Here is a 12,694-nt window from a genome sequence, read left to right on the forward strand (position 1 = left end):
TAGCTGGGGCTTAATTGAGTGTCAGCATTTTGTGAATCTCTCAGTATATGAAACTTGAGTCCTTGCACCTGCACATGTAGCAAATCATGCAATCCTGACACTTCCAGATTCTGCAGATACTGAGAGTAATTTCAGAAAAGTGGCTTCCTACCAGTGGTATTAGCAAAAATGCACAGGACTCTCATATCTCAGATATAAATGTCGATAAATTGGTGTGGAAGCAAATTGCTGCCGAATGCTACTGTGCTCCGTTCATGACGGGCACATCAAAGTGAGCTGGCCTGAGAGTAGAGCTGTGGTGTATTAAAGAGAAGCCCTGGGTGCTTGACTTGGCAGTGGAAATGATGCAACCTGCAGCCTGAAGCCAGGGGGAGAGAGGTGAGGGGAATAGTGATGTGAGATAACAGAGTGAATTCAGAATGCAGAAGTCTGCTGCCTCTCTGACCTACTTTTCAGCTCCGCTGATAGGGCCCAGAGCAGAGGATGCAGAATGCATCTGTTGTCATCTCACAAATTAGTTTTTCAGGCAGTTAAGCTGTGTGCTAAACCAATATTTAATTGAGACATTTACATATAACTCATATCTACAACTTTTCTCAAATGCATTGACTTAGATATACATTTTTCCGCTAAATACTGTGAATGTTTTAAATGTGCCTTGAAATATGAGAAGAAACAACTTGACAGCAGAAACTTCTCTCCATGGGGAGCTGAAGTCTATTACAGGTGTGACTGCTTTTTCAAAGTGCTGTAGGTGAGTGATGTTTGAATCTTCTCTATGCTCACAGCACAGCCGGTGTCATCAAAGCTTCACGATGGTTGGTGGGCATACAAAGATGTTGTCCAGGGGAGCTTTATACCAGGTAAGCCTTTCAAAATCAAAATCAAAAGATGAGACTGTGCAGAATGTGCCATGACAAGAGTCTTGCTGTTTGCCACTAAGACTTTTTTAAGGTATGCATGGATATACCCCATGAAACTTTCTCTGTGCCAATGAATATTTTATTCTGCTTGAATGTATGCTGCGTGAAGGGTCTGGTTTTTACACAAGACGACAAGATATTTAACAGCACTTTGCACATACTGCATCCTAAATGAGGGCTTAAATGTTGGGTTTATACTGTAGTTACATACTGTACGTGCTTACATTTCAACACTATAATTAGCCTGATGCGTTTCAGATTGCTGTACGATGTATGCGAGAGTTATTAAAGCTTGAGTATTTCAACCTTAAGCATCTTACCGGGGATATTTGTGAATAAGTTATAATCCATTTTTACAGCTTGTGGTTTCAACTGATTAATATGATTGCTACTGCAGCAACTTTATGAGTTTTATTCAAAGTACTTAATTAAGATGTCAGAGTAAGCAAATTTACTGTATGGGGCCAGCAAAGGAGCTCTCTGAACTTTGACAAGGATCATAATAGTATTTTGCTGTTCAGAATGCTTTAAAGCTTTAATAAGAAAGAGATCAATAGGGGCCAGAACTATACAATGGGAGGCTGAATGTTTTGTAAGGAATGGTCTTTTATATTTTACAAAAGGCAGGCTTGGTGTGCTTACACGGACACAGCCTATAGCATCAATCACAGCTGTAGCGGATATCAAGTAAGCCCCATAGCAGCTCATAAATATATGTTGCACATAAATTTACCTCTTTAGTAAGTGTTCTGTGAGGGAGAAAAGCTATTTGGATTTATATTGCATAAATGTCCTTGAGACTTAAAAGAAGAACTAAGCGTAAAGAAAGAGGATGAGAAAGCATTCAAAGAGCAAACGTCATCAGTTCCCTAGAGTACATCTGGATTAATCTTAAGACATTCCTCACAAGCATGTATCTCATTTGCTTGTCCAATGGTTTGAGAAAACCATTTTTTTTTTAAGCTTAGTGTTCGCCTCAAGCAATTGTGAAACTTGTTCATTTGTCAAAGAATGAATCTTATTCACTGCATTTATAGTTTATAGGTGTAATTAGTAATTTTATGTTTATTTTGCACTGGTCAATATGGCAGTCACTTTGGACTTATTCTGACGCCAACTGGCATGGACAAAATGCAAAAGTTGCTGCATTATTTACAGTCAGCCATGATTCATTTATTCTAAATTTGGAAGTGTCCAATAACAGGGGGGTTACTGAGATAAAGTGAGTATTATTTGTCTGGTCTCCATGGGGAGACTGCATGTAAAATTAAAGCTCTTTTATTAGGTCACTGAATTCTTCATCTCAGTGAGTGAACCACAGCTGTACATAATATTTTTCCAACTTGATCACATGGGAATTTGACATGCTGCTTTTGAATTTTTATGTACCCTGAAATCGACCACATTCTGCTGAATTACTGACAACCGCCAGGGGTGGGCTACCGAGGCATAAGGCTCAAATGTTTTCAGTAAAGCCCCGAATGTTTTTATCATCTTGCAGTGATGTTAAAAGTATCAGTGTTTCAGTATCAAATTGATACTATATTGTAATATATTTTAATATTAAGTAAAATATGTATATAAATGAATGATACCAGTCTTTGCACTTTAATAAAGTAATCATCCTAGTGCTTTCAAGCACTCATGCTTTTGTGCGGTCAAAATGAGTCTTGGTGAGATACTGGAAACAGGTGGAAAATGAAAATGAATTAAGATTAATAAATGCTGTAAAAGTATTGTTCATTGTTAGTTCATTTTAACCAATGTTGTTAACTAATGTTAACAAATGGAACTTTATTGTAAACACTGACGTGTTAACAAATTTATCAACAATTTTTTCTCATAATCACCTATTTTAGCCTTTTTACAGTCTGCTATCTTCTAAACTAACTTTAAACACCCAACAAATCAATAATACACTATTAAACTGTCAATTATACACAATGTGCATTGATCTATGGAAAGCAGAAAGCAACAAAAAACATTTTTTATTAAGTTTTAAAGTACATAGTGTTAATATCCCACAATTTCTGAAATGTCCAGTGAGGAGTGCCAAAAGTGAGTGAAATGGTGTCGTAATCGGACAAGGTTTTTAAGGCGAATGTTAGATGGAGGTGGAACATACCTCCCTAACCTAAACATAAACAATAGTGTCCTAAAAGCAAATGAGAGGTGAACAAAACAGACATCCTTACCCTAAACCAACACCAAGGGCTATATTTGTGTGAGTGCGCTTATTATAAGTGCAATTTACATGCCAGCGCAGAGCGCAAATGGCCGTGGGTTTGAGTGTTAGTGCTACTGTGGGTGTATACACACAAACTGTGGGTTTATTGTAGGTAAATGAAGTGGCACAAAGCACAATTTCCTGTTTTCTTGATAAATATGTAATTGTGCTAAGACGTTTCAAAAGCCAATTTCAATTCCTGATTTTGCAGTTTGGAGATTCCACCAGCAAACTCTGAAAATATAGTGGAACATTAAATTATGTCCATGACGATCACTGTTGTATCTGTATGAAACAAATATTTATGAGATTTGTGTTAAACTATCTTAAGGTAATGTTTTTTTTTTTTTTTTTTCTATTATTATTATTATTACTATATTTACAATTGTATTTATGATCTAATTTGTATTAGTAATTTTCCACCTGTTATCGTAGAGTGATTTTTAAGTCACTGCAAAAGGGGTGGGTAAAAGAAGTTGAAGAGGGAAAAATGTTTTGATTTGGGAAAGTCATTATACAGTGGTGGCCAAAAATATTGGCACTCTTAAAATATGAGGTAAATATGAGCAAAGAAGACTGTGAAAAAAAAATCTGCATTGTTTATCCTTTTGATCTTTCATTAAAAAAATAATCACAAAAATCTAACCTTTAATTGAAGTAAAACAATTGAAATGGGAAAAATCTCATTATTAAATAAATATTTTGCTCCAAAAGGCATTGGCCATAATTATTGGCACCCTTTTATTCAATACTTTTTGCAACCTCTCTTTGCAAAGATAACAGCTCTGAGTCTTCTCTTATAATGCCTAATGAGGTTGGAGAACACATGGCAAGGGATCTGAGACTATTCCTTCATACAGAATCTGGACTCCTCTTTAGTTCACCCCACAAATTTTCTATGGCGTTTAGGACAGGGGACTGGGATGGCCATGGCAGAATCTTGATTTTGTGGTCAGTGAACCATTTTTGTGTTGATTTTGATGTTTGTTTTGGATCATTGTCCTGCTGGAAGATCCAACCAGGGCCCATTGTAAGATTTCTGGCAGAGGCAGCCAGGTTTAGATTTTTTTTATCTGTTGGTATTTGATAGAGTTCGCGATGCTATGTATCTGAACAAGATGTCCAGGACCTCTGGCAGAAAAACAGCCCCACAACATTAAAGATCCAGCACCACATTTAACTGTGGGCATGAGGTATTTCATCTCGGTGTGCGCCAAACCCATCTCTGGTGTTTGCTGCCAAAAAAGCTTTTTTTTTGTTTCATCTGACTATAGAACCCGGTTGCATTTGAAGTTCCAGTAGTGTCTGGCAAACTGAAGACGCTTGAGTTTGTTGTTGGATGAGAGCAGAGGCTTTTTTTCTTGAAACCCTCCCAAACAACTTGTGGTAATGTAGGTGATGTCTAATATTTTTTTTTAGACTTTCTGACCCCAAGACCCAACTAATTTCAGCAATTCTCCAGCTGTGATCCTTGGAGATTCTTTGGCCACTTGAACCATCCTCCTCACTGTGCGTGGAAACAGTATAGTCTCACGTCCTTTTCCAGGCTGATTCTTATGATCTCCAGTTGATTGGAACATGTTAATTACTGCCCTGATGGTGGAAATGGGCATTTTCAATGCTTTGGCTATTTTCTTATAGCCACTTCCCATTTTGTGAAGCTCAACAACCTTTTGCTGCACATCAGAACTGTATTCTTTAGTCTAACCCACTGTGATGGATAATTAAGGGAATTTGGCCTGTGTGTTACCTCATATTTATACCCCTGTGAAACAGGAAATCATGGCTGAACAATTTCATGTTCCTAGTCAACCAGGTGTACTAAAAAATATAAAATATGAATGGGAATATACTTCAGATATATTTTACTCATAAGAATTTCTAGGGGTGGCAATAATTGTGGCCAGCGTGTTTTGGAGAAAAATATTTAATAATGAGATATTTCCCCTCTTTCAAATGTTTTACTTCAATTAAAGGTTAGATTTTTGTGATTTTTTTCAATGAAAGATCAAAAGGATAAACAATGCAGATTTTTTTCACAGCCTTCTTTGCTCATATTTACCAAGGGTGCCAATATTTGTGGCTACCACTGTGTAAGATTTTTTTTTAACCACTTCGTTATTTTGGTTATATTTTCATTTGGTTTGAAGTGTAATTTAAATTTAGAAATATTTTTGGTTTAATTTTTTTGTTTCTATACATACATTTTTTTAAATCAATGTCGACCAGTAGAAGTGAAATGTGTACCGATTCAGTCACTTTTAATACTAGTCATGATTTGTGTGCCAGTAGATGAAAACTATTAATAATACTTGCATTCTCTGTTATTTAACAGAACCTATCCATATCCTGAACCACATTTTTCATGCATATAAAAGGAGCGGGTCCCATTTAACAAGGATGCAGTTAATGCATGAAATAATGTAAATCCATATTTCTATTCTTCTAATTCATTACATACAGTCCATTTATACTACCAGTTCTTATGAATGTACTGTCTTTATTTATTTCGCTGTTGCTTGACAGGGAATGGACTATATAATAGGACAGAGACAGTGCTGGAGAATAACCTCCCTTGACCCAATTAGCGCCTTGCGTGCGTGATTTCACCAAACCCACTTGTGCCTAGACTTAGCACATGCTTGCACGGAAATACCAAAACTTCATGGCCATGCCCACTGACCTTGCGCTTATAACTTAAGGCATTGTGTTGCGCTTAACGCTGGTGGTCTTAAAATAGGCCCTCTTAACCTAACTATACCATCCTAAAAGCAAATGGGACAAGAAAAGCAAATTTTCTGAAGCAACCATATAATTTCGTGTCGACACTTTCGGCTTGTGTCAGCTTGTGTGCTTGGCTGGGCTCAAGCCTCAGTCTTCCGAGTTCAAAGTCCAGCACTAAAAGGTGAGCTACCATGCAAGTTAATCATGTTGGAATTTGTGTCTAAATGTAGGGTCTGTAACACAAGCATTAAAATGTATTGTTTTGGAAATGAAGCGTTAGTGTTTTGAAATCATAACTTAGAAGTGTGTTAGTAATAGATCAAAATATTAGTGTTTGTAAAGTCATAATCAGCCATTGCACTTGTAATTTCTGTGAAAGTGAATAAAACACACAGTTGTTGTAGCCCCACTACTGTTAATTCCACCAAGAAACTGCAGTGAAACATAGAATGTTGCATGTAAAACTCAGTTTGCAAAAATTTAGTTATACGTTTCCACAGAGGTCTGGGCTATACCTGTAATATCCGCTGACCCTACAAGTGGCACTGACAAGCGGTATCCTCACTCAGATATTTTTTAATGAATTCAAGTGTGTTAACCTTTCCCTGTGGCTCTACTTCTGCCTGATCTCACAGTGAAATCGGAAAGACTAGACCGACTTTTCTTTCTGCAAAATCGGTATACGTTGACTGAAATTATGAAACACTGTCCCCAGTGGCCAAAGCGGTAAGTGTTGTAGGGCGTATGGGCATGTGTGAGCTCCATTTATGTCCAGGAGAGGTTGTCAAAAGCTAGTAGTGAAGCAAGTTATTTTCAGCTTTACAGGACGTTATACAATGAAGAGTAAGGAATACACATTGAAACTACCGCAAACATGTCTGATAAGAATGCTGCATGTCAGCGCATCGGCATACAGTCGCCGATCCTAGGGTACAGAAACTGTCGGAAACATCATGCTGACTTCACGTGTGATCATGTTGTCTACTTATAGTGTATTGCTTGAGCAATCTCTGAGATAAAGGTTCTGGTCCCATGGAAACCAGGAAGTAATTGCATTCACAAAAACAATGATGAGTGCATTTTGGAGGTCAAGCTTTACACTCTAAAATTAAATTTTTACTCCACTGATGGTTAGATTTATGGTTTGGTTTGGGGTTAATGTATGGTTAATAAAATATACATTCCTGTACTACACCATTTACAACAAAAAATATAACTCTTTTTTGGCTCCTCCCTGTGGACAATTCACATCAGCAACAATTCCAGCTTCAGGCACTGGAGGCAGTGGTTTGAATTTCAATAAGCTTAGACCAATTTCAGCTGTAAAATGTTTGACCTCCTGTCGCCGAATCCAGTGTGATCAGTCTGACCTTTCAAATGTTCTATTCAAGTTCTACTCTATAGTTTAAGCACATTCTATTCATTTCTTCATGTGTAAAACTAAAGAAATTAGGAACTAAAATGAGGGAAAAATCACTTAGTGCACCTTTAAGTATAAGATGCAAGAATGATTGATTCATCATAGTACTTAATGCAGGAATAAGTTGTCCACAGTTACTTTGATCCTTGCAGTCACATGTACAAGCTTTCATCTCACAATTAAAAAGCCCCATTTAATTTCTACTAATTTTAGTATAGAAGGAAGACATTCTCCTCGAATGCTCCAAAAAGTCTCATACTTGAGTCATGGGCATAGTGTCACTTCAGTGTACATATTCATAAACTTGTCTTTAATTTGTACATATTAATGAATTAATATTTCTGTCATGTCTTTAGTGTGAGCTTATTATATGCTTACATAGCTGTGAAAGGAAAATCTCACATTTAAAAATGAGAACATGTTATCTTGAGAATTAGACTGAGGTTACTACATAAGATGTTCTACTTATAAAATGCATGTTGCATTTGGGGAACAGCACAAGTTGATGTCGAATTGAGGGCTTATCGCATAATATATTGTTAAAACCTTAACCAATGGCCTGGAGATGCCTTGTGTGTAATTGTTTTATTATTTTAATCTTAGTGCAGTGTAACTTTATGCTGTGCAATCAATAAAGTTTACTCTTGAGTACGCTTGATTTTAACTTGTTAACATTTTAACGATAAACAATAATTAACTTTCGGGTTAATATTGCAGAGGTAATTGCATTTATGTGATACTATTAAAGAAAACTCAGTATACTGTGATTAAATGTTAAATGCTCAGCTATCTCCCATCAGCATTTGTGCTCAGTGGGGTAAACGAATGTTGTCTAAGCAAATCTAAAAAAAAAAAAAAAACAAAGAAAAGAAAAAACATTTCCAAATCTCTTTTTCCTATTTACAAAATTGGACTGTTGAGTAAATTCTTAGGTGCACAAAAGTACAATGGCTTTGGGCCTCCTTCACTCATTCTTTTTTTAAGAGCATTTCTGTGTAAATCATTCATAAAGCCATTCTTATGTAAATTGTCACATTCAGTTCAATGTAACAATTTACATAAAACTTGTTGCATGAACATTTTACAAAGTAATTCGTTCTGCTTGAGTTTCATAAATAAGTCCCATTGTGTTTTATGTGGAGAGAGAATGTATAAAATGTATACATTTGTTTTAAAATGTTTGCACTACTTCCAACTTTTAATATGATGCAACATCAGCATTCAGTCTTGCATTGTAATGTTCTATAGTTGGTGTATTATTTGTTATACCTAAAAAGCAATTTAAGAGAGTTCTCATTAATGTATTGAACCCAAAGCCAAATCTGACACAGATCCCTGAGGATGAGGGTGCCACATCTGTCTACCTCTCATCAATTGCTACAGCAAAATCACTGTATCACTCCAGATAAGACAAACCATCAGCATCTGAGATCAAAACACTTTGCTGACCTTATCAGTGGATTCAGAGATAGTTATTTTAGCTAAAACATACAAACAGACTTAACATGACCTCAAACATGAACTTAAATATGATATAGGATATTTCGGGCTCTATTTTTGTGAGTGTGAAAAGCACTACGACCGTGTGCAACGTCTATCCAATTTTCGTGAGAGTGCAAATGGGCGTGGGTAGGAGTGTTTGCACAAACTGTGGGTGTATTGTATGTAAATGAAGTGGCGCAAAGCGCAATTTGCTGTTTTCCTAAGAATTTGGTAATTGCGCAAAGACGTTTCAAATCCACCTTTTAACTCAGCGTAAAGTCCAAATTCAGTTCCTGCATTTGCAGTTTGGAGAGGGGCCGGTGGAAGCAGGAGAGAGTCAAATGTTTGGATTTGGTATGATTTTTTGACCACTTCATTATTTTGATTATATTTTCGTTTCGTTTGAAGTGTAATTTTAATTTAGAAATATATTTGGTTTCATTTATTTGTGTTTCAATAAATGAATTACATTTTTCAAAATCAATATCGACCGGTAGAAGATAATTGCGTGCCGATACAATCCCTGTTAATACTAGTCATGATTTGTGTGTTGGTAGATGAAAAAGATTAATAATACTTACATACTCTGTAATTAAAGGAGCCTACATCCATATCCTGAACTACATTTTCCATAAGTATAAAAGGAGCGTGTCCCATACATTTAACAAGGACGCACAACATAATGTAAATATTTATATATATAAATAAATATTTTTATTCTTACAATTCATTGCATACAGTCCATTTACACTACAAACTTCTTATGGATGTACTGTCTTTGTTTATATCACTTGACAGGGAATGGACTATATAATAGAATGGAGCCAGTGCCGGAAAAGAACCTCCATTGACCCGATTAGTACCTCGCACGCGCGATTTCCCAAACCGACTTGTACCTAAACTTAGCGCACGCTTGCACAAAAATACCAACACTTCGTGACCATACCCATTGACTTTGTCCTTATGACTTAAGGCATTGTGCTGCACTTAACCCTTGCATGCTTAAAATAGGGCCCTTCATTTGTTTATTTATTTATTATTTGTCTTTTTTTGTCTCTCTTTAAAGGGATAGTCCACCAAAAATGAATATTCTATCAACATTTACTCACTCTCGTGTTGTTCCAAACTTGTATGACTTTCTTTCTTTTTGTGGAATACAGTGAAAGTGTATGGTGAATGAGGCTATCATTCTGCTGAACACGTTTCATGAAATAAGGAAAGGGTTTGGAACAGCATGAGCATCAGTAAATAATGACAGATTTTTTTGAGGTGTGAACAATCCTTCTAAGTCCTTTTGGTTTTATATGCAATTTTTGCATTTCTCTATTTTTCCTTTTTAGATTATACAACTAAGATCTGACAAGTTTATTGCTTTAGGATTTCAATATCTCATGTCTTGCTTGTTTTTATTGTTGCAGGCTCTCATTATGTACAGCATGCATAGAATTATGGGCCCAGCTGGAACCCTTAGGTTATTCTAAATAAGCACAATTTTATAACTAGTTTCACAGTTTTATAAGCAGTTTTGTAAGCAGTTTCATGCTCCATCTGCCCTTGACATTTAAGGAAGCGCAGAGAGAGGAGTTTGAAAGACGACTTTTTTTTTTTTACTGATTCTATGTAATGAGCTCATTGGCTAACAAAATGTCAGACAAAAGCAAGATTACACCTAAGTTAGATCACAGTTTTGGAAACAATCATTTATTTAGGTCACTGTGCAAAGAGATGCTGAAAATACACAAATACTTTGTAAATAGCTTTGATGCATTCGAAGAAAAAGAGCTAGTGTTATTGTGTTTCCTATTATATAATAATCTCAAATGCTTTTACACATTCAAATGTAATACCTCAACACATCAAGCTCATGCAGTCTAGTCCAGTTTCACCACTAACCTCTGACAGAGTTGGACAAGAAGAGAGAAAAATCAGGTCAGGGTATTGCATGTTCATAAGAGTGATCAGCTGGCTAAATCTGTTTATAATCTCATCCTATGGGGATAAAAGGTGCTTCTCTCTCCACTGAAGTGTCCTAGCTCTTGATGATCTAATGAGGCTGACGTGTATATAACAGTGTATATAGTCCACAAAATCACCCTGAGTAATGGCTGACTAATTCCATCTGTGTTTCTTTTTCTTGAGTTTGCTTTTGTGAAGCGAATTGCAATAACAGGCAGATCTTTGGTTTGGATGCATGAGCCTCATGATAATGATCTAATTTTAAAAGAGAGTTGACACAGTGACTCGTGGTAAAATTTGTTGCTAGACAAAAGTTTGTGACAACGACACGAGAGTGCAGTGATTGGCGTGCCTTTTTGTGTTTTATTGTTTTGTTGTGAAGCTGAAGATTTAGAGAAGTTGATGTTAACTGAGAGTTTTGTTACATTGAACTGACTGAACTAAGAAAAGCACAGAGAAGGCAGCACTCAAGTATACTTAAGACAGAAAATAAAAGCCTACCTGAAGCGTGCCAAGGCTCCCCATCTCCTCCTTCCATACCAGAACATTAATGTGTGTTACACTGGTGCCGTAACCCAGGACTCGTGGAAGGAGTTACGTCATCATGGAGCCTTCACAGCTAGCCGAAGTGATCCAGTCCCTCGCCGGCATCCAAAGGAATCAACAACAGGCCCTCGTCGAGCTGCGGCTGGAGCAGGAATAGCGTTTTCAACTCCTGCTCCAGGCAGACAGGCAGGGGTTTCGGAGCCTGATCACACACGAGGGGGCTGTGGCTGCGACCCCGGAGCCCACACCGAATATCTCACCAGATACTCTGGTTAAAATAGGCCCTGCTGATGATCCGGAGGCTTACCTCAATCTGTTCGAGAAGACGGCAGAGATGTGGAGATGGCCGCCTGACCAGTGAGTGGCCCGCTTACTGCCATTGCTCTCCGGGGCCCAACTAGTGGCCCAACAACTCCCCACCACTAACCTCCTCGTGTACGCCGATCTAAAGAGAGCCATCATGCAACGGCTCGGTCGTAGTCCAGAACAGAGTCACCAACACTTCCATTCCCTGAAACTGGAAAGGCACGGCAGCCCTTTTTGCCTTTGCACTGCAGCTCCGAGACGCCTGACAGAAATGGTTGCTGGCTGAGGGAACCCACGGCACACAGGACATTGTAGATCTGGTGACACTGGAGCAGGTCATCTCCCAGCTTCCTCGTGGCATGTCCGAGTGGATCCAGTGTCACCGTCCGGTGTCACTGGAGAATGCAGTCCAGTTGGCAGAGGACTACATGACGGCGTTTCCGGGAACCACCGAAGCAGAGTCTCTCTCTTTCTCCCCTCTCACTTTTTCTCTTTCCCCCAAACCCCACTCCCGCCCATCCTCTTTTCATCCCATCCCCACCCCCAGGAGACTGTGTGGTACCATGCCTACATCTCTTTCCCCTGTTAAACCTGTCTCTCTCCGCTATCCCTCCCAGGATGGCGGGCCCAGTTCCACGTGTGTAGTATGGAATCCTGGGCCGGTCTGTTGGAGCTGCAGGCAGCCAGGGCACCTCCAGGACCAGTGTCCAGTAATTGAGATGGGCACTCTGGTCCGGGTCCCAACACTCCACAGGCCACCCCCAGTCGAGCTAGGGCGTATCGGATACAGGTGAGTACCCAGGGGGATACATATAAAGCTTTGGTGGATTCTGGCTGTTCCCAAACCTCTATCCGCCAATGCTTGGTACAAGACGGGGCATTGGGCACAAATAATCAGGTGAAGGTTTGGTGTGTGCGCAGGGATATTCATATGTATCCGGTGGTTACCTTTGAGATAATATTCAGTGGGAGAAAACATAGACTGGAGGCAGCGGTTAATTCCCACCTCACCCATGATTTTGGGGATGAATTGGCCTGATTTTAAGAAGTTATTAAGGGACATTTGTGTGAATGGGTCCTGTGAAATAATGTCTCATGTTTGACGTGCAA

General features: G+C 38.3%; 1 protein-coding gene across 1 annotated transcript in view; it reads left to right on the plus strand.

Moving 5' to 3' along the window:
- The window catches only part of LOC127452031 (carbonic anhydrase-related protein 10-like), a 40,464-nt gene that overhangs the window by 2,114 nt on the left and 25,656 nt on the right, over positions 1 to 12,694 (plus strand). Inside the window, exon 2 of the mRNA XM_051717155.1 lies at positions 789 to 863. Within this exon, the coding sequence (XP_051573115.1) occupies positions 789 to 863 (75 nt within the window). The remainder of the gene's footprint in view (positions 1 to 788; positions 864 to 12,694) is intronic.

This window comes from Myxocyprinus asiaticus, chromosome 14 (assembly GCF_019703515.2).
Source record: "Myxocyprinus asiaticus isolate MX2 ecotype Aquarium Trade chromosome 14, UBuf_Myxa_2, whole genome shotgun sequence".
In the NCBI taxonomy this organism is placed as follows: Eukaryota; Metazoa; Chordata; class Actinopteri; order Cypriniformes; family Catostomidae; genus Myxocyprinus; species Myxocyprinus asiaticus.